The 25,405-nt window shown below is 40.7% G+C and overlaps 1 protein-coding gene across 1 annotated transcript in view; it reads left to right on the forward strand.

The window, feature by feature from the left end:
* Positions 1–25,405, forward strand: part of trappc11 (trafficking protein particle complex subunit 11) — a 90,968-nt gene that overhangs the window by 59,591 nt on the left and 5,972 nt on the right. The window contains exons 27-28 of the mRNA XM_028459422.1: positions 2,495–2,586; positions 7,259–7,392. Of these exons, the coding sequence (XP_028315223.1) occupies positions 2,495–2,586; positions 7,259–7,392 (226 nt within the window). The remainder of the gene's footprint in view (positions 1–2,494; positions 2,587–7,258; positions 7,393–25,405) is intronic.

Genomic DNA, 25,405 nt, shown 5'->3' on the forward strand with positions numbered 1-25,405 from the left:
TTTTCGGACCAGAGGAGACAGATCTTTCCAGGCTTTGGAACCATTTTCTGCTCTCTCTGCATTCTATTGTCTCTGTCGACACCTTCAAAAGCTGAAGACCTTTTTATTTGTTCAAGCTTTTAATTAGCTTCTCTTGGGCTGCTATGATTCCATGTTGTCATGGCGTTTTAGATTGTAAACTGTGTTGTGAAGCACTTTGTGACTTTTTGTCTGAGGAAGGTGCTATAGAAATACATGTTACTTACTTCCTTACTACTTACTTTGTTGTTTCATGCAAGCTCCTCCCCTCTGCCCCGCCCTTCTCAAAGCCAAAGCTAGCCAGCAGGCTAAGACAAGGAAAGTTGTTGCTAGTGGTCTGAAACATGGCAGGAGAAACGCAGCAAAAACGCTGGTAAACATGGCAAGTCAAATTCTCTTCTATGGGAACACTTTGGGTTTAATGATGAAGGTCTAGATCAGGGGTCACCAACGCGGTGCCCGCGGGCACCAGGTCGCCCGTAAGGACCAGATGAGTCGCCCGCTGGCCTGTTCTAAAAATAGCTCAAATAGCAGCACTTACCAGTGAGCTTTTATATATATAGATTTATTTATTTAGCTATTCTTGTTTCAATCACACTTACATGTAACTTAGAAATGACAATACATATATATAAACACTTAAAATGTAAAGTGTTTTTTGTGTTTAATACATACTTGCCAACCCTCCCGATTTTCCCGGGAAACTCCCGAATTTCAGTGTACCTCCCGAAAATCTCCCGGGGCCACCATTCTCCCGATTTTCTCCTGATTTCTGCCCGTCATTGTCCGGGTGGACCATCCTTCACTGAGCGTCGTTTCCAGCCGGACAATAATAACGATTACACTGCATAAGAAGAGGAAGAAGACTCTTCTTCCTCTTCTTATGTGGTGTAATTATATTATTGTAATAATAATATTGTTGTAATAATAATAACGATTACACCGCATAAGAAGAGGTGTAATCGTTATTATTGTCCGGCCGGAAACGACGCTCAGTGAAGGATGGTCCGCCCGGACAATGTCAGTGAGGAAATCTGGAGAAAATCAAATCCAACCATGTGTAGGGAAGTGTTTCTGTTATGGTTGTAGCCGTTGTTGTATAGGCTATGTTTAATTTTCCTTTTGTTGATTATTTTTATTTCAAGCATACATTGCACAGATTGATGGATAATTTATGCAATGTATGCCTTTTTTGTTTAATCTTTTTTTATTTATTTTATTTATTCTACTACTACCACCATTTACCATTTGCACGGGTACTGTAGAATTTGTTCTTTACTTTATATGTGTTTTCAAATAAAAGAACACTGTGAAATTGAATTATTTCATTTTCTCTTTAAAAAGCAAACTACCCCCCCCCCCCCCCCCCCCCGCTCTTTTGAAAATCTCCCTAATTTTGAGGTCTCAAGGTGGTAGCCCTTCGCATTAATCAGTACCCAAGAAGTAGCTCTTGGTTTCAAAAAGGTTGGTGACCCCTGGTCTAGAGCAAAGACACATCACGTGCAAGTGTTTTGTTTTGTGCAAAAGTGAACATACTTGATTTTAGTTTTTTAAGGATTTTATTTATGTTTAAAGAATATATGTTATTTATTTTTTTTGTACAAAAAAATTACTTTTTGGTTGTCAAAAAACTCAATACCGATAAAGTATCGATTCCAAAAAAGTGAGTATCAGATATGATACTCACTTGCAAAAGTATCAACACGAACAGCGCCGTGTTCATCTCTTAATATATTTATGGTTCATCTCCAAATCTACGCCCTGTTTCAATTGACACAACTTTATTTGCTGCTGCAGACACAGACAGACACACGTGCAGCCCCTCCCCTCAGCTGCAGCTGAACACTAACAGGGCCCTATAAATCATGGAATCGACCAATGAATACGGTTAAACGCGGAAATGGACAGAATCAACACTAAACGCCATCACTGTGAGGCAAGGAACGTTTCTTTTTTTTAGATAATGTTCTCGGGGACCACTGATAAGGTGCACCGCCCTCCCCCTCCTACCCTGGCTGCATTAAACACTGCCTAAAACACATCAAACACTGTCTAAAATTCCCAAAAAAACCTGCGCAAATCATCACTGACTCTTAAACACAGAGCTATCAGTGCCCGTTTAACTTTGCTGTTCCCGTGAAACTCCTAACACATGCTAACAGTTTGGATGCTAACACATGCTGACAGTTTGGATGCTAACACATGCTGACAGTTTGGATGCTAACACATGTTGACAGTATGGATGCTAACACATGCTAGCAGTGTGTGGATGCTACCACATGCTAACAGAGTGTGGATGCTAACACATGCAAACAGTGTGTGGATGCTAACAGTGTGTGGATGCTAACACACGCTAACAGTGTGTGGATGCTAACACATGCTAACTGTGGGTGCTAACACATGCTAACAGTGTGTGGATGCTACCACATGCTAACAGTGTGGATGCTAGGTGACGTGTTCTCACTGTGTGTTACAGACAGTCTTCATGTTCAGACAGTCCTCAGATTACGACCTCATTCACCCTCCCAGCGTTTGTGATGGAGCCTGTTCCTGTTTATATTAACGCTGGTTAGTATCATTCATGTTATCATCTGTTAATACTGGTTATTATTATTCATGTTATCATCTATTAACTCATTCAGTGCCAGCAGTTTTTGAGCATTTTGACTGATTTTTAAAGACCCACAGAATATTTTGTACTATGACAATCTGAAATCTGACACCAGATTAGATTTTCTAATTTCATCAGAAAAATAATTTTGTTTCTAGCTTGTTTAGTTCTTCTGTAATCATCAGTTGAATAGAGGAAAGTTTCACACAAATCACCAGTTTGTGACAAAAAACTGAGAAAACCGTCTTTTTCTAAAAAAAAAAAACCTATTAGCGACTTTGAAGCTATTTTTATTGTTTTGGTCACACCTGAACATTAGTTTCCTTCTATAAAATTACAAAAACAACACTGAGACCAGGCTTTTGATGGAAACATTATTATTATTATTATGTTATCTGTGTCAGAGTTGAATGAATTTCTTACTGTCATAGGGTTAGAGGTCATTCTCCACACACGTAACTTCCTCCTCCTCCCAGATATGCTGAGTGTCACCACTCACCCTGTTTTTTGATGGTTTTATCTCATGATCGCAACATTATCAATTATCCACTCAGGTCCACACATGTTCTGTGTTAGTATGTGTAGCTGTGAGCTGCTGGATACGTCACAATATCACTCCGTAGCGCCATAATCTCCCTCGTCCCTGCTTCTTCCTCCTTAGCTAATGGTAGCATCAGTGACTAATCTATCCTCTAAAGGTGTACTGCTGCCACCTTCAGGGCACAGTTGGTTACTACATCACCCTACAGCTTAGATATTGACGAGGGACCTCCACCAGGGTGTTTTCTAGGAAGCTCTGTGAAAAAACATAATTGACGTAATATTACGTCATTGGCACTGAATGAGTTAATACTGGTTCATATTATTCATGCTAGCATCTGTTAATACTGGTTAGTACTAACCCAAACTGCCTCAACACTTACCTGGACCCGCTCACCTGCACGTCTGTGCTACCGAGGGACCCGACCCCGTGTGGTTTGGCTGCGTTTGGGATTACGGACTGTATAGTTGGCAACGCCGCCGGATCGATCGGGTTGACACCCGCGCTTTCGGGCGGCTACGGTATCTTCTCCTGACCCAAGATGATTTAATCTTCACTCCCTGACGATGCAGTTCCTGGTCCTAGTTCTTCTCCTGCTCTCCACCCTGCTTCCTTGGTTGCAAAGCTCCACCATCAACTTCATGGCTCTCCGTTACACAGCAAAACAGCTACTCCAGCTAAACCACTATCCATCGCCTACTCCCGAGCTCATCGCTGAAACAAAAACCTTTGGACTACCTCAATGCTGCTGCTACATCCATAGAGGCTCACGCAGAAACTTAATCCACATATCCACTGTGAATGACAGCTTTGGCACAACACTTCCTCACCTTTCGCATCCCGGCATCTCTACAGCAACACACAACATCATCAGAACCTACGTCACGTGAACCACGTCAACCTTTGGTCAGGTCCCATTTCTGCTTCACCCCCTTCAAAACAAGAGCCTCTGAAAATTGGACTATTGAACACAAGATCCCTTAACAATAAAAGCCTCATTCTCAACAAATTCATTCTGGACTCACAATGAGACCTAATCTGTTTAACTGAAACCTGGCAAAAACCATGACTATTTCTCCCTAACTCTCAAGCTCCGCCCTCTCCCCCTCCCACCTTCCCCCTCTTTTGAACACCTCTCATTTAAACTTTCAGGCCCCAGTTTTTTTGACTATTTCAATCATTTATCACCCTCCCAAACCCAGTTCTTCCTTCCTGTCACATTTCTCAGAATTTATAACTCAACTTTATTAACCATATTACTAGTAGATGACTTCAATATCCACATCGACTCTTCCACCTCCAAACCCACCACAGATTTCTTAGTCATTTTACACAGTTTCAATTTCATACAACATCTGAACATTCCCACCCACACCCGTGGACAAATCTTGGACTTGGTCTGCTCCACTGGACTTAATATTGACCCTCTCTCACACAGACCTGGTCATACTGTATCTGATCATCTCGCCATAACATTTTACATCAATTTCCCCAGCCCTCATTTCAAGCAGATACACACCATATCTTACCAAAACCTACAGTCCATCTGTCTCACCTCTCTTTCCTCCCATATTGCAAACACAATTTCCACACCGAGCATCCCTGAAAACTAAACCACTGTCTACCAAGTACCTCATTACAATCGCACATTCACATCCAGCCTTAATACTCTCACACCAGTTAAAACTGCAACAGTTGCATTCTCCCGCTCTGCTCCCTGGTTTACCTCTAAACTTCACAAACTCAAAGAAGAACGCAGACAACTGGAAAGCCTAGATCAGAAAACTGGACTCACTGTACACCTACAAGCCTACAAGGATTACAGACATCATTACAGATCAGCCCGCACAGCTTTTTATTCTGGTATCATACACACTGTATCAGAGGTCTCATTCTCGCAGGCCAATTGCGGCCCTTGGGACGATAATTTGTGGCCCACAGGACAATGTGAAAATGTAATGTTAGTGCAACCCGTGTGTTTTATAATTTATTGCAATGACGTGACTCAAGCCGTTATCAAAGGTTTCTCAGCCTTTAATGGAAGTCGTTACAACCTGACTATTGTAGGCCGTAGTCGACGCCAAAATAAACAATGAAGACACAAACAGAACCGTCATACTCCGTCATTTCTCCCACTGAACACTAGTGCGAAGAGAATGTACTGTGTGGTGTCATTGTGAACGCTGGTTTGCCATGGAAAAGGTTTGTTGGAATAACAACTGATCAATGACAAGGAGGAAAAATGGACTGGTGACACTTGTTCAAAGAAACTGGAAGAGGAGGGTGTGGAGGAGGCCATGGCTCTGCACTGCATTATCCATCAGCAGGTCCTTTGCAGCAAATGTCTGTCGTTGTGAAATGCATCAACCATATCAGGTCCAGGGGCTTAAAGCACTGGCAGTTCTTTGCTTTTTTAGAGGAAATGGAGTCAGAATATGTGCTTTACTTCACAGAGGTACGTTGGCTCAGTAGGGGAAACATCTTGAAGAGATTTTTTGAGTTGAGAGCAGAAGTAAAAGCCTTCATGGAGAAAGATGGGGTGGCTTTTCCTGTGCTAAGTGATCCAAAATGGCTCATGGACTTAGCTTTTCTTGTTGACATCACGCATGAGCTGAATGTACTGAACAAAAAGTTACAAGGCCACGGGCAGCTGGTCAGTGCTGCTATGACAACGTGAAAACATTCTCCACTAAACTTGTGTTATGGAAAGCCCAGCTCTCTCAGACAAACCTCTGCCATTTCCCAACATGCAAAGCACTTGTGGATGCTGGCACACCATTCAGTGGTGAGAAGTATGTTGAAGTATAAGGAATTTGATAACAGATTTGCAGACTTCAAGACACACAGAGCCACTTTTCACATTTTTTTGTACCCCTTCACCTTTGATGTGCAAGATGCCCTCCTGTGCCTCAGATGGAGCTCATTGACCTGCAGTGCAACTCTGACCTCAAAGCCAAGTTCAGGGAGGTGAGTGGAAAAACAGACAAGCTTGGACAAGTTTTGAGAGAATTAACCCCCAGCTTCCCTGAGCTTTCCCAAGTGTTCAAGCAGACCATGTGCCTTTTTGAGGAGCACGTATTTTTGTGAAAAGTTTTTCTCCACCTTGAACTTCAACAAGTTCAAGTACAGATCCAGACTTACTGATGATCATCTTCAAGCCATCCTGAGGGTATCCTGAGCATTCACCATGAACTCTCAGTGACCATCTCTCCCAGTACAGACCCTCAACCCGACTCATCCCTTCCATCTCACACCACTCTCCCCTCCCTATCAGTTATCACACAAACTGATCTCACCAACCACTTCAACAAAATCCACCTCACCTGCCCACTGGACCCCATTCTATCTGCAGTGGTCAAGCTCTGCCTCCCCTGCCTCAGCCCACTCATTATGGACATCAACTCCTCTCTCACCTCTGGAACAGGATTTCACTCACTTCGTCGATGGCCATACAGTCACCACCTCTCCCCAGATCTGTAATCTTGGTTTCATTTTTGACCCCACACTTGTACTTAGGCCCCACATCCGTCAGATCACCAAAACTGCCTTTTTGCACCTCCGTAACATTGCTCGTCTCCACCCCACCCTCTCCACATCTGCTGTTGAAACTTTCATCCACACATTTATCACATCAAGACTTGACTACTACAATAGCCTCCTGTATGGTCTCCCTTCCTCTGATTTACAAAAGCTGCAATATGTTCAAAACTCCGCCACGCGCCTCCTCACCCACACCCGCTCCAGAGACCACATCACCCCGTCCTCTAACAGCTTCACTGGCCCCTCCTACAGCGCTCTGCCGATATAAACCCTCTCAAACCCATCACCAAATCAAAGCACCAAACCTTGGAGGACGAGCCTTCGCTATCGTTGCCCTGACCCTCTGGGGCTCATTCCCGTTTCAGCTCGCCTACTACAACCTACAATAGCACCCTCCACTCTTTGTCTGTTTTCATTTGTAAAGCGTCTTTGAGTTCCTTGAAAAGCGCTATATAAGACTTAGCTCTTATTATTTTTATTATTATTATATGTTATACTGGTTAATATTATTCACATTATCATTCTATCATTTCTCTCTCTCCCTGTAGATGTGCCGTCCTTCGGCCGAGTGAGGGAGTCACTTCCTGTCTGTTACTACATAGAGAACAGAACAGCTCTGGCCCAGGAGGTGGAGATGGCTGTAGAACCTTCTGAGGCCTTCATGTTCTCTGGACTCAAACAGGTCTCACACACACACACACACACACACACACACACACACACACACACACACACATAAAATATGTAAAGAACTCTAGGGGGATGTTGTACAAAACCAGGATAGGTGATAAAGCCTGGAAAAATTATTATCCTGGATGAACTTATCCCCAAGTCAGAAAGCCGGCCCAGTTTATTCAGGACAAGTAACCATGGTGATTTAGCCTCTACAGCAGTGGTTCCCAAACTTTTTGCAGTCGCTTACCCCTTCAGACCTTTAACGTGAAGCCATGTACCCCCTACTCCTGCACACTTATAAAACTTAACGTATACAATGTAGCCCTAGAGTGAAATGTGTCCCTGAATTTTACCTATCCCGTTGAGAAATAATATATAATAAAAAAAACAATAATAGTTTGTAAATACACACAAAAAAAACAACTTATTCAGAATTATGACTTTTAGATTTATTTAAATTTCTGGCCCACTGGCATCAAAATAATGCTCTCTGTATAGAAAAAGAAATGTCTAGATTTTTTATTTTTTTATTTATCATATAACTACTTTTTTAAACTTGGTTTTTATTTTTTTTTAGCCAACACAGTACAGTAAGAAAATGTAGAGTTTCTCTGCTACATAGCCATCTTTGAATCTGTAAACATCAGGTGAAATAAAAACAAAGAACCAATACAGTATAACAATACATAACACAACAATAATAAAACAGCAAGGGGTTAAACCAGAAAATATAACATAATATTACAATGTTAACAATGGACAATAATGTAGTTTGTCTTTTAGATTCATACAATTACATGTACACTGTATATTGACAACATATATAGATTCCCTATAAAGTCATATATAAAGATACAGGTTAAAGAAAATCTTAAGAACCAATGACAACAACAACAGTAGAAACAAAAGGAAGTACACCACAGATCATCTCCATCTAAAACTCAGACATATGGTGCATAGTTAGTTTCCAGGGGTACAGGTATGTGAGTGTGGTTAGCCACATGTGTCCCACACTTCCTCCAACAGGAGCTAGGATAACTTTGTCCTATTCTGGACATTATTTCTGGAGTTCTAAAGAAACAAATAATCATCTTCCATTTGAATTCTTTCCATGTATGTGAGTTTGTGACGGAGTGAACCTCTGTACAAATATCTTCCCAGGTGTCCTGTGCTATGACCATGTTTATCTCCACCCCCACCTCTGTCTACGTAACTCTGTCATATTCATAGATAAAAATGTTATATAATTTACTAATGACTTTCTTATGATCCTTCCCATTCTGTATAAAGATCAGAAACTCTTCTATGGGTGTAGGTTTTAGAAGTTTGTTCCACTCATTTTGTGTTATATTCATTTTTAACTGTTCAAATGTCTTCAACTGATCTACTTCCAATAGATGGTGTATGTAACACAACGCTTTGGTAGTCCTAATGCTCTCTTCATTTTATTCCATATTTTAAGTGTAATGTTAGTCAAATCTGCCATTGCTTTGACAGGTGTGTGTGTGTGTGTGTGTGTGTGTGTGTGTGTGTGTGTGTGTGTGTGTGTGGCATTCTGCATCCCCATTAACAAGCATCTCATTTGTGCTTCCAAAAAATAGTACTTGAAGTGTGGGAGTTTTCGACCTCCATTTTGTTTTGACTGCCGTAGCGTTCTCAGGTGTATTCTGGGACGCCTGCTATGCCAAACAAATTTGTAAATTATTTTATCCAAATGGTTTAAAAATAATTTGGGATCTCTAGAGGTAGCATCTGGAATAGATACAGTAATTTGGGCAGAACATTCATGAGAATACTTTCAACACGACCAAACAGAGAGAGGGGAAGTGCAGACCAGTGCTCCAACTTAGTACTTCTAATTCATTTATTGTAATTAACATCAAATAAATTATGTAGAGATGGGGGATATACAGTATATACCCAGGTATTTAATACCTTTCCCAGGCCATTTCAATCCGTTTTTAGATTTTATACTTTGTGGGATTTTATTTATGTCCATAGCCTCCGTTTTATCTACATTCACTTTGTATCCAGAATAATAGCCACATTTATTAATAAGCTTCTTCAGATATGGTATTGTTGATGTAGGCTCTGTCAGATATAACAGAACATCATCTGCATATAAAGATAAATTATGCTCCTCCCCATTAATGAGTGTTCCTTTGATATTAGGATCATCTCTGATGAGTTGGGCCAGTGGCTCTATGGACAAAGCAAACAGTAATGGAGTTAGGGAGCATCCTTGATCCAGTGTGAACCTCTCTGATCCACAGACCTTCACTATTACTGCAGCCTGTGGACATTAGTACAGTGTCTGTATCCAATTTGGGACCAAATCTCATTTGTTCTAATGTTTGGAATAAGTATTGCCATGATACATGATCAAAAGCTTTTTGAGCGTCTAATGAAATTATCAATGATTCTGATTTTGCATTCTTTTGATGTGATATTATCTTTAACAGGTGACATAAGTTATCACCATAATATCTACCAGTTATAAAGCCAGGTTGGTCTGGGTGAATGACTTCAGTGATAATAAATCAACTCTTTTTGCTAAAATTGCTGTTAATATGTACAGGTCATTATTTAACAAGGATATTGGTCTGTAAGACTGGCACTCAGTAGGGTCTGTACCCTCTTTGTGGATTACCACTATGGTCGCCTCAGTCCATGATGGTGCCATAGTTTTCATCTGTAATGCATGGTGGTAGGCTTTGAACAGGAGGTGAGATAGTAATTCTTTAAAAGTTTTATAAAACTCATTAATATATCCATATCCTGGACTTTTGTTACTTTTAAGTGTAGATATAATCTGCCGAATCTCAGACTCTTTAATTGGTTCATCAAGCATTTTAGATGTTGACTCCAACAACTCATTTAGTTTGATGTGTTTAAGGAATTCTTGGATTTTTTAGTGTCAGAACAAGTGTCTGTATTCTTATAGAAGATCCCAAAGAAATCAGCAAAGGCTTCTGCTATTTTGTCTGGCTCTGTAACCATGGTAACTTGTGATTTAATCTTTTGTACCATATTTGATGATTGTTGTTTTCTTAATCTGAAGGCTAGGAGTCTACTGGAGCGGTTTCCATATTCATAGTATCTTTGGTTTGTAAATATTAAGGCCCCCTCAATCTTGTATGACAATAAACTGTTTAGCTCTTTCTGAGCTGCATTTAATCATTTAAGTCATTTTTAGAAGTAGATCTTTAATGTTCATATTCTAGCTTCCTGAATTTATCTTCCAACTCTGGCTGTTTAGCCTCCCTTATTCTCTTTGTATCACACACAAAAGAAATGATCGGCTCCTAATGTCTGCTTTAGCACAGTCCCATAGGATGAGTGCTGATGTCCCAGGTAGTGAGTTCATCTCTAGATATTCCTTGAGCTCCACCTTGATAAAAGAAATCAATTGTATGTCATTCCAAAGTGAAGCATTTAGTCTCCATTGTTTGGAGGCGGGTCTGTGACCAAAATCCCATTTCAGCTTAATCAGAGCTTGGTCAGAAATAGCAATAGGTAATATCTCTATATCTGTTACCCTATGTCATTCTTTTTTTTCTTTCCAACTTTATTTATTGAATTTTTATCACACAGAACCCAACATACAGCGGTGGTTAAATACTGCGAGTCACATTTTCAAATAAACAGTTGTATGTCTACCACCCCACCCTCCTCCCCACCCAGGGCCAGATAACAGCAAACACACACACACACACACACAATTAATTACAAAGATATGAGGAGAAAAACAAAAATAAAATAAAAAATAAATAAAATAAGTACAGCAGAGCAATTAAAGAGAAAAATTAGATAGACAAACATATTACTCATTCTCCGGACCAAAGGGAATATCTAGAGAGTCGATATATTGCACAAAAGAATCCCATGTGTCATGAAATGTTTTCACAGAGCCATTGAGTGAACATACAGTACCTCTTTAACCCACCAGATATGTGAGGGGGGGACGGGGGAGCCTCCAGAGAAGCAAAATTATTCTACGGGCCAGGAGAGTTGTAAATGCCAGGGCTCGTTTAGATGTTCTAGGTAGCTGCGCATTTGGAGAAATACCAAAAATTGAGAGTTTGGAGCGATAACGCAGCCATAGGCTCTACTCAGTGTTTCAAAGATATATGCCCAGAACAGTCCCAGTTTGGGACATGACCAGAACATGTGCACGTGATTTGCTGGGGACAGATTACACCTGCCACAGGAATCGCTTACAGATGAATACATTTTGGACAGTCTAGCATTAGTGTAGTGGACCCTGAAAAAAACCTTACATTGTATAAGTCTGTGACGGGCACAAATGGAAGATGCGTGAATAAGAGACAGAGCGGAGTTCCATTGTTCTTCAGTCAGTCTTACATTAAGGCTTTCCTCCCATACATTCTTAATGGCCGTAAGGGATGACGAGGATGCTAACCAAATAGACTTGTACAGAACAGAGATGCATCCCTTAACCACAGGGTCTACACACAAAACAGTGTCTAATGAGGTTTCGGGAGGACGATTTGGGAAGTGAGGAAAAAGTTTTTTAACAAAGTTCCTAACCTGAAAAAAACAGAAAAGATGATGCCTTGGGAGGCTAAATTTAGTGGAAAGCTGTTCAAATGAAGAAAACACATCGTCTGTATACAAATCTTTGACTGACTTTATCCCATTATTAAACCAGACCCGGAACACTGGATCAGTTCTGGATGGTTCGAAGACACAGTTCTTGTAGACAGAGGTCAAAGTCGAAGGGCCTGAGAGCCCAAGTTGTTTTCTGTACTGATTCCAAATCTTTAACGAGGTCAACACTACAGGGCAACCTACTAGGCGCGAGAGTGGAAGTGGGAGTTGTGAGCATAAAAGCGAACGCAGTGAGAATGGAGACAGTTTCCTTTCCAACTGTCCCCAACACGGCAGCAAATCCGGCTCCTCGCGCATCCAAAACAGAAGCTTCTGTATGTTAGCTGACCAATAATAAAACCTGAAAACTGGCAAGGCAAACCCACCTTTGTCCCTAGGGGACTGCAAAACCGATTTACGAATTCTGGGTGGTTTGCCGGCCCATAGGAACGTTGAAATCAGCTTGTCCAACTTGTCAAAAAAAGACTTGCTGAGAAACACGGGAAGGTGCTGAAACAGATATATAAACCTCGGAAGAATCACCATCTTAACCAGACTTATTCGACCAATGAGTGAGAGGGGCAATGCCGACCAGCGGTCAAAGTCCCCCTCAGTTTTGTCGATCAGAGGACCGAAATTATTGCGATATAGGTCTGAAAGAAAATGAGAAATGTGGATACCCAAATATCGAAAGCCAGCAATTGAAAATTTAAATGGTGATATGGAAGTAGAGACCTTCTTGGCAGGATTGTTGATGGGGAACAACTCACTCTTTTGATAGTTAAGTTTGTAACCAGACACACTACCATAGTCATTTAGAATGTTAAAAATTGTAGGAAAAGAGGAGGCAGGGTCTGAGACGTAAAGAAGAAGATCGTCTGCGTACAACGAAACCTTATGCACTGTATCCGCATGCGTGATGCCTTTAAAGTTAGCCTCTGAACGTAGCCAAAGGGCTAGGGGTTCTATCACCAAAACAAATAACAAAGGGGAAAGTGGGCAACCTTCCCTAGTGCCACGATGTAAAGAGAAATAACGAGATAGTGTATCACCCGTCCTAACAGACGCCCTCGGGGAAGAATAAAGAAGTTTGACCCAGTCAAGGAACGCTTCACCCAGCCCAAATCTGGACAGCACCCCAAACAAAAAGCCCCATTTGACCCTATCGAAGGCCTTCTCTGCGTCAAGTGAGACCACCACCTCCGGTACCAAGGAACTTTTAGAGGTAATGATGTTAAGAAGGCGTCTGGTATTGGATGACGAGTGCCGACCCGGCATAAAGCCAGTCTGGTCTGGTGCAATAATAGGTGGTAAAACGCACTGCAGACGAGAGGCAAGAATCTTTGAAAGAATTTTAAAGTCGACATTTAGAAGAGATATTGGCCTGTAACTGCCGCAAAGCAGGGGGTCCTTGTCCTTCTTGGGAAGCAATGAGATAGTGGCCTCCGACAAGGTGCCTGGGAGACGGCCAAGTGCAAAGGCCTCATTATACATGTCTCTCAGAATGGGACAAAGTGAGGATGAAAAAGCCTTATAATATTCAACCGTGAAGCCATCGGGTCCAGGGGACTTGCCACTCTGGAGTGCACCAATTGCCCCCTGAACCTCCGCCAAGGTGACTGGGGCACCTAAAATCTCTGCTTTAACACTTTCAACATGAGGAAAGTCAATCCTGTCCAATACGGCATCGGGCGGAAGAGGAGCATCTGAAGTATAAAGAGCAGCATAAAACTCTGCGAAGGTTTTGTTTATCTCATTTGGATCTGTTATGGTTACCCCAGAGGTAGATTTAATCATTGGGATGAGTCTAGCAGAAGCCTCAGCCCTGGCCTAATGCGAAAGAAGCTTCCCTGCCTTATCACCAGATTCATAAAAGCGTTGTCTGGATTTCAGGAGCAGAGTTCTGACCTTTGTGGTAGAGGCCAGGTCAAAATCCATCTGTAGAGTAACACGTCTTTTGTAGAGGGAAGGATCAGGATTAATAGCATATAATACGTCAACCTCCTTAAGATCCCTTAGAAGACCAGAAATGGTAGAAGTCTCCTCTTTTTTCCTACTAGAAACAAATGAGATGAGCTGACCTCTGATATAAGCTTTAGATGCTTCCCAGAGAATGCCCCTACTTATATCAGGTGAATCATTAACATCCATAAATAGAGAAATTTGGGACTGTATGAATTGTCTATAACATTCCTCTGCCAAGAGCATAGAATTGAACCTCCACACCCTAGGCGAACCAACTCGAGCAAGCAAGGCCAAATCAAGAGACGTTGGTGCATGATCAGATACTGCAATACTATGATAATCCACAGAGACAACCCTCGAGAGCAGCCGAACATCTAAAAGAAAAAAATCAATTCGCGAGTATGTGTGATGAACATGAGAAAGGAATGAGAAGCTTCTAACGCTTGGAAAATGTGTTCTCCAAGGATCAGTAAGGCCATATTGCTGAGAGAGTGTGGACAGGGTCCTTGCTGACCGCGTGAGTGGAACTGTTTTGTTAGAAGAACGATCCAGCACCGGGTCCTGAACAAGGTTAAAGTCACCCCTCATAATTACAGTTGTGTGCGAAAGTCAGGGCACCCCTTTAAAAACAGCATATTTTATATATTTAAAAAGTTATATTCATATTTACTGTCTCTCTGGTATATGGGAAAAAAGACAATATTGTCAGGAAACATTAATGCATAGTTACATTTTATTTTATAAATTGAACAAAATTACAAAAATGAAAAACATAATTTTGGCATGTGCAAAAGTCGGGGCACCCTACAGCATCAGTACCTTCAGTACTTAGTAACACCCCCTCTGGCAGATATCACAGCTTGTAAACGCTTCTTATAGCCAACAACAAGTCTCTGGATTCTATTATTTGGGATTTTTCCCCATTCTTCCTTGCAAAAGGCTTCCAGTTCTGCAATATTCCTAGGACGTCTTGCATGCACAGCTCTTTTAAGATCTACCCACAGATTTTCGATAATGTTTAAGTCGGGAGACTGTGAAGGCCATTCCAAAACCTTCAGCTTGCGTTTCTTGAAGTAGTCCATGGTGGATTTGGAGGTATGTTTAGGATCATTATCCTGTTGTAGAAGCCATCCTCTTTTCAGCTTTAGCTTTTTTACAGATGCTGTGATATTTGCCTCCAGAATTTGCTGGTATTTAATTGAATCCATTCTTCCTCCACCCGAGCAATGTTTCCTGTCCCACTGGCTGCAACACAACCCCAAAGCATGATGGATCCACCCCCATATTTAACAGTTGGCAAGGTGTTCTTTTCATGAAATGCTGCTCCTTTTTTTCTCCAAACATACCTTTGCTTATTGTGGCCAAAGAGTTCTATTTTAACTTCATCAGTCCACAGCACTTGTTTCCAAAAGTCATCAGGCTTCTGTAGATGTTCTGTTGCATATTTTTGACGTTGTATTTTATGATGAGGTCGTAGATAAGGTTTTTTTCTACAGACACTTCCATGAAGATCTTGTTTGTGCAAATATCGGCGCACAGTGGAAGGGTGCACCACCACTCCTGAGTCTGCTAAATCTTCCTGGAGGTCTTTTGAAGTCAAATGTGGGTTTTGGTTTACCTTTCTGACCAGACTACGAGCTGTTCTCTCCGAGAGTTTCCTTGGTCTTCCAGATCTCTTCTTGACCTCCACAGTTCCCCTCACCTGCCATCTCTTAATTATGCCTCGCACTGTGGAAACTGCAAGCTGAACACGCTTTGCTATCTTCTTGTAGCCCTCCCCGGCATTGTGGGCATCAATTACTTTCATTTTTTCTGTCTTACACAGCTTCTTAGAGGAACCCATGGTTGCTGAGTGTTTGTACAAGGTTTGTGGAGTCGCCGTATTTAAGAAACCCTCAAATTGGCACCAGCTGGCACTCCCTAATGACAATTGTTGACACATGCTTCAGGACCAATGAGCTGGTAGAGGTCTGAGCTTGTAAAAAGAATCTGACACTTTGAAACTCTCAGGGTGCCCCGACTTTTGCACATGCCAAAATTATGTTTTTCATTTTTGTAATTTTGTTCAATTTATAAAATAAAATGTAACTATGCATTAATGTTTCCTGACAATATTGTCTTTTTTTCCCATATACCAGAGAGACAGTAAATATGAAGATAACTTTTTAAATATATAAAATATGCTGTTTTTAAAGGGGTGCCCTGACTTTCGCACACAACTGTATATAATGGTTTTGAATATTTGGGAAAGAACCGAAAATGTTTGTAATGAAGGAGCTGTTGTCCCAATTAGGGCCGTACACACATACTAATAAAAGAGGTGTACCCTGAAGCATTCCAGAAATCATAACATATCTGCCATTGGAATCGGTAACAGAGTTATTCATCACAAATGGAATACCTTTTCTATTAAGTATAGCAACACCCCTTGCTTTACTATTAAACGTGGAGTGGTACACCGCCCCAACCCAGTTCCTCCTAAACCGCGTGACTTCTTTATCGAGCATGTGAGTCTCTTGAATAAAACATATGTCAACTCTAAGCTGATTCAAGTGCGCCATTACTCGCCCCAACTTTGTAGCAGTCCCCAGCCCCCTCACATTCCACGATACAAACCTAAGAGCAGTGTGGGTAGAGGTCATACCTCAGCGATAGAATTTTGTTGATATGACAGAGGTGGGCACAGCTGGGATTCTGAGCACATGAGGAATAAAACTGGCACCTGAAGATGAGAGCAAAGGTGACAAGTAATAAAATGTGTAAAGCAACATCCAAATAGAGAGGGACTGAGGGAAAAAAAAAAAAAACCCCAGGGGAAACCCAAGCATGCACACATACATACCACACAACAAAGAACAAGAACTCGAACTCCCTTGGCCTAAAACACTCCCATGCGTCAAAGAAATAATGTGTCCATTGCACAAAGGTGTAAACAACACCAACAGTAGAACTTCCAGTTTGAATGAAAGAAAAGTCACAACTCCCCGATTGTAAGTCATTAGAATTATGGTAACCTCACCAAAAAAAAACAAAAAAAAAAACCTTTGCCCCAATTAAAGATCCATCAACAATTGTAAATAAAATAGTGAGGACTGAAGAAAGAGAGGTCTTTCAATAACTTAAAGGAACGTCGCTGTTTGTAGCCCCAGAAGTAGAAAAAAAATAAAGACAAAAATGCAAATACTTTAAACATATCTACAGCATATTAAACGAGAAGGTAGATAGAAGCCAGCTGAGGAATGACAACTATGCTGTAAAAAGTCAAACTTTCCTCGAGTGAGTCACATTGCTAAAAATATAGCAGCCAGGTAACATTGAGGCTAACAGTCGTAAGCTAAAGAAAAGGGCTAATATGCTCACGGTGACCAGGAAAAACAAGGTACAAGTCAATTGTCTGCCGGTGGTCCCGCATCCTGTCGTTCTCTTGCGTTGGCAAAGTCCGTGGCTTCCTTCACGGAGGGGAGAAATTTCCTCGTCCCGTCTTGGAGTACGATAGATAGCCTAGCTGGGTACCGCAGGGCAGGCTTGAGGCCTAACTTGTACAGCCGCTTCATGACGCCTTGGTACGGGGCACGCTGCTCCAGAACCGCGGGGGGGTAGTCCTCCACAATATGGATAGGGACGTCTTTGTACTTCAGCTTGCCCCTCAGCCTGCGAGCTCCTTGCACCACACGTTCCCGTGCTTGGAAGTTATGGAAACAAACGAGAACAGGCCGGGGCCTGTCAGAGGGGCCTGGTTTAGCAGTGAGCTTGCGATGAGCCCTGTCCAGCTCTGGTGGTGATGACAAAATGTCGATGCCAAGCATATCAAAAAGCAGCTGTGAGAAGAAATCTGTCGGCTTGGTAGACCTCTCGATGTTTTCTGGGAGACCCAGTATCCGAACGTTGTTCCTCCGGCTTCGGCCTTCGAGGTCCATCACTGTGGCTTTTAGTTTAGCATTCTCGGCTACCAGCACATTTAGCGTAGCCTGGGCACCCGTAAGATCTGCACTGGTGGCATTAGCGAACAGCTCCAGGCTAGAAATACGCTGTTTGTGGTCATCGACGGTTGTTTGAACACTATCCAGCTTGGCCTCATACCTCGCGTAGGTGTCTTTAATCTCCGTCAGAAGTTCAGCTTTATGCTCCGCTAGCTTTGTTGTTAGCAATGCGGTAATTGTGCTAGTAATGCTGACCAAGTCCTCTCGTGGTTCCTGATCTTCCGTCTTCCCCTTTCTCGACATTTCCAAAATAGTAGGCACAAATCACTCCAACAGGGGCAAAACTGAACGAAAATAAAGTCAAAGTTGGTGACTAACCATGTAGAAGTTATAAAAGTTCGGGAGCATACACAAACGTGACTACTCCATAGATGCAAACCCGGAAGTCTCCCTATGTCATTCTTTTTTAGGGGTAAAAAAAGAAGTCAATCCTTAAGTATGATGTGTGTCTATTTGAATAAATGTACTTCTCCAAATGTCCACAAGTCCTGATTCTATGATAGGTGTTTAAGCACCTCATCTTTGATAAGGGAGCATTAGAGGCAGGTTGTCCATCCATTTGCTGTCATATAACGCAATTAAAGTCTCCGCCCATTAATAGCAAGCCCGTACTGTATGTTATTGAAGAGAGTTCTAATAAAGTTTGGGTTGTCTTCATTGGCCGTTTACACATTAAGAAGGGAAACTTCAACACCATCAATAGGCCGTTAACCATAATATCATCATCTTTATTATTATTATACATCAATTTTATATAGCGCTTTTCTGGGTACTCAAAGTCGCTTTACAATGAAGGGAGTAGTGTATGGAGTCGGTGCCTTGCTCATGGGCACCTCGGCAGTGCCCTGGCACCTCTCCAGCTACCAGAACAACTTCTGTTATTTTGGACCGTACTGGACTTGAACCGGTGACCCTCCGGTTCCTAAACCATGTCCCTACGGACTAAGCCACTGCCGCCCCATTTATGTACCAATGCTGGTGTGAAATTACTTTGGATACGCCCCTTTTTCTACCCGATCGATGAGATGAATAGACTTTATCTGCCCATGACTTTTTCAATTTATCCTGCTTTAAACCAGATACATGAGTCTCCTGTAGAAACACTATTTGGTCATTTATATGCTTTAGTTGATGCAGATTGTTTTTCTTTTCACAGGGCTATGGAGACCCTTCACATTGTAGCTTATAATAATAATGATCATAATATTTATTGTTTTCATGACTCACTGTAGCACCAGGACAATACCATCTTCATCTCTTTCATAGTTAACGCAGAGAGCCGTGGGAAACAGGACGAATGGCAGAAATGTTGAGCTGACATATATTTTAGTGATGAGTTCTTACATGAGGAAATACAAATAAAGGCTTTGAGAGAAGTAGAGGCTATACTTAAACAGTTACAGAGAGAAGCTCTAATAAAGCTAGTAATCATGGTTGAAAAAGAAGCTAACTGTGTTGTTTTTAAAATCTACTCACGATCCCAAAAGAACACAGAGAAAACTGAAACCACTAATGCAAAATCTAATTTGCGTGGGAAAATGAAAAATAAAATAAAATAAAATAGAAAGCAAAGAAATCAATTAGTGGGACTTAGTCCTTAGCCACAGTAGCAAGTAGCAAAGTGCACAGACTGCTCAGGCCAGACTATGCTGGGGGTTGTTAAAGTAAAATACAAAATAAAAATTCAGAGGGTCTCAGAAATATACACATTCACAAAAAGTGGTTGAATGCAGCTCACTTAGAGCCAAGCTTGATATGGGTGTTAGTCTTAGAAACAAAACATTGGGAAATAGAATCAAAATAAATGAAAAATAGATTTTTTTTCTTCTAATCAACAGAAGCCCTTACACTGTAAGTATCCATGTCTCACACACACACACACACACACACACGCTGTGCCCCTAGGGAAGGAGGGACATTTAAATTAAAATGTAACTCTAAATGAAATATTACACCCCATAAAGTCCTGTTATTGGCCAAGGGAAGGAGAGAGAGAACAATGTCATTCACATACCTGGACAGCGTCTAATGATCAGAGAGTGTATTCAGGATTTAGGCTCCGTAGATAAGATGATGAACTTCTCATAGTTCATTGGTCAATCTTTATGTTTGGATCCATCTGTAGCACTTAATCACTTCAGAGACCACTTCAGGTGAGCTGGATCCCAGATTCTCATCAATGCTGGTTATACGATATTACCGCGGCTCATTCTGCCTTCCATATCCTCACAGTAGTCGCTCAGAGTTGTCACCTGGCTCTGGAGATCGGTTACCGTAGTTTGCAGTATCATGTGATCCATCTCTGACCATGTAGCTTTAGCATTGTTAGCAATTTCCGACCGCATAGCTTGTAGCTCAGACTTTAATGCATTGAAGTCATCTACCAATGCACTCTTCATTGTTTTGGATGTATCTCCCCTGAGGGATGATAAGATGTCTTCAGTGGTCATACCTCTGCTCTCAGATGGTGAGGATCGGTCTGAGCAAACAGGCCTGCGTACTCTGTGGGGTAGTTTTTGTAGGCTTTGCTGCGTTTCTACTGAACTTATATTTTTGAAGCGTTTCCGTCATTAAGACCAGTGGAACTCACATTATTGGACTTTTAATGTGAAGGCTAAGTTCCATGAGCTCTTTAAGGCTGGTGTCCTATGTAGAATAGCTGTTTATTTTTACAAATCTTAATGGCCCTGCAGGAGCTCTGAAAAAGACGTCTACTTCATGCTGAAATGCAGCTTTAATGGGAAAGGTGAGGTTGAGGGGATGTAAACAACATAGTTCATAATGCTAGATAGTGTGTGTTCTACACCACACTATCTGAGACCAAGACTTGCCCAAGACCAGAATGTACCGAGACCCAGACAATAAACATTTTTTTTTTAATTTAAAAAAATCTATAAATAAATAAAATTATGACAAGGTTCAACAGTTAAATAACATCTCTCTTTAATTTTAGTTTATTTTAAATACATTTGATGGACAAAAAAGGTGCCTGCAAAAAATTAACTAAAATATTAAAACTACTACTGATAAATTCACAATTATTCTACATATTTGAAAACAATATTTTTATGTCAGCTGAATGTACAGCAAGTGTTTAAAAGTATTTCTACCAATAAATAAGATGTGAAACTAAATAAAACAAACTCAAACCCTGGAACAGTCATGTGACAAATCAATCAACAGTTCTTATTGAGAAATAATATTATTATTCTGGATACAGTGGAAACAGAAACTATAAAAATAATTATATTATGAACCTGTTTATATTGTAGGGTAGTGATTCTCAACTGGTGGGTCGGGACCCAAAAGTGGGTCGCGGACCTGTACTGGGTGGGTCGCGAGGAGCTGGCCAAAGATTAATAAATACTTAATGTCTCTCATGTTGGTCTTTTATTTTGAAAGAAACTTTTCTTTTGACATGCATGCTGTAAAATGCATGTTGTACAGGAAAATATGTAGATTTATGTTTAAAAAGATTATGTGTTTTTTCAGCAGCTATTTTTGAAAAACTAAATTTAGTTTTAATGGTTTGAATTCTAAAGAAAAAAAAGTGGGTCGCGATTTAACTATCATGGCAAAATGTGGGTCCCAGGGTGAGACCAGTTGAGAACCCCTGTTGTAGGGAACATATTATAGACATACATGTAATTAGAGTCTAAAGACACAACAAACACCACTTTAAAAATAAAATAGACTAATATAAAACCTTTTTACAGTTATTTGGGTCATTCTGCGCTTGTGCAACATGCGTCGATGACTCGCTGGTGATGACATAATCCAAGAAGGCGGCGGCCTGGACTACAGCAACACTATGTAATAAAGCCTTAAAATACATGGATTTAATGAAAAGAGTGAATGGGCAGAGACATAAACATGTAGACTTATTAAACACACACACACTTATTAAACACACACATATATGAAACACACACACACATTTATTAAACACACACAGACTTATTAAACTTGAACGGTCTTGAGGGAAAAACCTGAGTCCGAGACGAGACAGAGTCCTTTAAAATTTGGTCTCGAGACCAAGACCGGTCTGGACTACAACACTAGTGCTAAGAAACACTTGTAACCAGTTGCATTATCATTAGATTGGTTTATTTGAAACGTGACACATGAACAAACATGGTTAAAAAAGCCAGAATTACCCATAAGGCAATTTTTCATCTGTAGTCCCCTGCTCAAGATGAAAAAAGGTATTAAAATACAAGCATGACAATACATTTACAAGTCAATAACAACAATAACAGTACCTGTTACAATAATAAAAACACACAAAAAACACGTTAAAAGGCTACGTTATCTAATACAATACAATGCAGCGCAACATGCTCAGCTTCAAATGTTGGCAGACATACATGTTAATGAGACAAATTGTTATTATTTAAAAGGTTACCTCATTCAGATGTAGCGTACGTACATGTTTATAACAGGAACTATGCACAATAATAAAATAATATTTATAGACTAAAAGTAAAAGGCTAGTACCGCTAGCTTAGTACCACTAGGCTAGTACCATTAGCTTAGTACCACTAGGCTAATACCACTAGGCTAGTACCGCTAGCTTAGTACCACTAGGCTAGTACCGCTAGCTTAGTACCACAAGGCTAGTACCGCTAGCTTAGTACCACTAGGCTAGTGCCACTAGCTTAGTACCACTAGCTTAGTACCACTAGGCTAGTACCACTAGGCTAGTACCACAAGCTTAGTACCACTAGCTTAGTACCACTAGCTTAGTACCACTAGGCTAGTACCACTAGGATAGTACCACAAGCTTAGTACCACTAGCTTAGTACCACTAGCTTAGTACCACTAGGCTAGTACCACTAGGATAGTACCACTAGCTTAGTACCACTAGCTTAGTACCACTAGCTTAGTACCACTAGGATAGTACCACTAGCTTAGTACCACTAGCTTAGTACCACTAGGATAGTACCACTAGCTTAGTACCACTAGCTTAGTACCACTAGCTTAGTACCACTAGGATAGTACCACTAGCTTAGTACCACTAGCTTAGTACCACTAGCTTAGTACCACTAGGATAGTACCACTAGCTTAGTACCACTAGCTTAGTACCACTAGCTTAGTACCACTAGGCTTGTACCACTAGACTAGTACCACTAGCTTAGTACCACTAGCTTAGTACCACTAGGCTAGTACCACTAGCTTAGTACCACTAGCTTAGTACCACTAGGCTAGTACCACTAGGCTAGTACCACTAGGCTAGTACCACTAGCTTAGTACCACTAGGATAGTACCACTAGCTTAGTACCACTAGGCTAGTACCACTAGCTTAGTACCACTTGGATAGTACCACTAGCTTAGTACCACTAGCTTAGTACCACTAGCTTAGTACCACTAGCTTAGTACCACTAGCTTAGTACCACTAGCTTAGCACCACTAGCTTAGTACCACTAGCTTAGTACCACTAGCTTAGCACCACTAGCTTAGTACCACTAGCTTAGTACCACTAGCTTAGCACCACTAGCTTAGTACCACTAGCTTAGTACCACTAGCTTAGCACCACTAGCTTAGTACCACTAGGCTAGTACCACTAGCTTAGTACCACTAGGCTAGTACCACTAGCTTAGTACCACTAGCTTAGTACCACTAGCCCTTAAATGTGTACATCACCAGCTACATCACGATACGATGTCGATATGTTTGGATGACGATACGATGTTTACCGATGTTTCGGCAAATTTGTGGTTGACCTCATTTGGAGACATGATTTATTGATCTGGTTGAATGATGGAGTCCAGGCGAAGCATTGATGATTTTATAAAAAAGGTTTATTATAAAACTAAGTAAAAAAAATACAAAGTGGAACAAAAATTAGTGACCGCCCCGGGCGGACGTTCAATGATCAAGAGCCGCTCTGTCCAACAGTTTCACAGCTTAAGCTTTTATACAGATAACATAAGAAGTTCCACCCTGAGGTGAGGAGGAGGAGGAGTCAGATGCCCAACAGTGGAAACATGTGAGGATGATGAAGACGTGTATATTATGAGGAAGGTTGGGAGCCACTCTTATCTATCTTTGATAGTGTGTGTGCGTGTATATCTGCATGTGAGTTTGGCCTTCAGCAGAGACTGTGTTGTACTGAGTACAATACGATCTGTACTGTTTAATCTAACATGACTCAGCTGTTCTAAGAGTAATGGAGTCATCATGTATTAAAACATGACACACATGTACACATGAACATACATTTGACGATATGATGATGATTATAATAATTGCCATAACACTGATCTCACAAAGTCTGTCACGATACGATTTTTATTGTATTCACAAGCCTGTGATTGATATGATGTGATATTATATTCATATCTCACACAATCATTACATGTTTATTAACTCCATAAAAACTACTGAAATATGATTTGACCATTTTATTTCTAAGGCATTAAATAAACAGTATAAACACCATTCTGTAACATTTAACAAATAATAGACTTTGAAATGTGATAAAAAAGTATCTATTAAATTACTACGGTGTAATACTTTATTAATAATAATAAAAATATGGATTTAAAAACAGTTGATTTCACTGTAACAAACTAACCAGATGGAAAAGTGTCACTGGCATGTTATTATTATTATTAATAATAATATTATTATGATGTCACACTGTTGTATAACTAAGTGTAAAAACGTATTTTAAGAGGCATATGATGAATTTGTGTAAAACAAAAATAATGGTTTATTTGTTTTGATTTGGTTTTAAAACAGAAAAACCAAAGAACGAACGGTACACAGATAATAATGCTACATTTATGGCTTTGATACAATTTTTTCTTCTTTAATATTAAATAAGTATCTTAAGTGAACTTCCAGACACTTGTTATTCAGTAGTTGTGTTTATTTACATGAACAGACGCTGTTTGTTGTGGGGAGTTATTATAAATATTTATGAGCACTGACTGAAAACTGAAAGTATCAGATCTCAGTTTATGTCTTAAAATCAGCATCACTATTATAGCTTTCATTATTATTTCATTTCCTGATCAATAGTTCATCATTTTTACCTCCTTCCTCTCGTGGCTTTTTCTGTGCTGCTCTCGTGATACTTCTGCATCTTCTTTGTTGGTGTTTTATAGCGGTTGGCTCCACATTCAGGAAGTGGCAGCGGGCCATTACTGGTCTGTGGCTGCATCATACCGTGTACACATTGGGGTGTCAGCAGGGGCTGCAAGTCTTTGTTGTCGCGTGGCATTTGCTACGTTATATCACCATCCCCACGCAGGAAATGATGGAACGGAGGTACAGACGTGCTATGTGAATTTCAAAATAAAGGCATATCTTAAAGATGTCTATGTTTATCAACGTTTTCCTTGTGCATCAATGTAATTGGATCGTTAATTAATTTATCGATGTATTAATGTGGATCGATGTATTGTTACACCACTATAGCTTACTACCACCGGGCTAGTACCATCGCATCGCAAGATG

The sequence above is a fragment of the Gouania willdenowi genome, chromosome 10, assembly GCF_900634775.1.
Source record: "Gouania willdenowi chromosome 10, fGouWil2.1, whole genome shotgun sequence".
NCBI lineage: Eukaryota > Metazoa > Chordata > Actinopteri > Blenniiformes > Gobiesocidae > Gouania > Gouania willdenowi.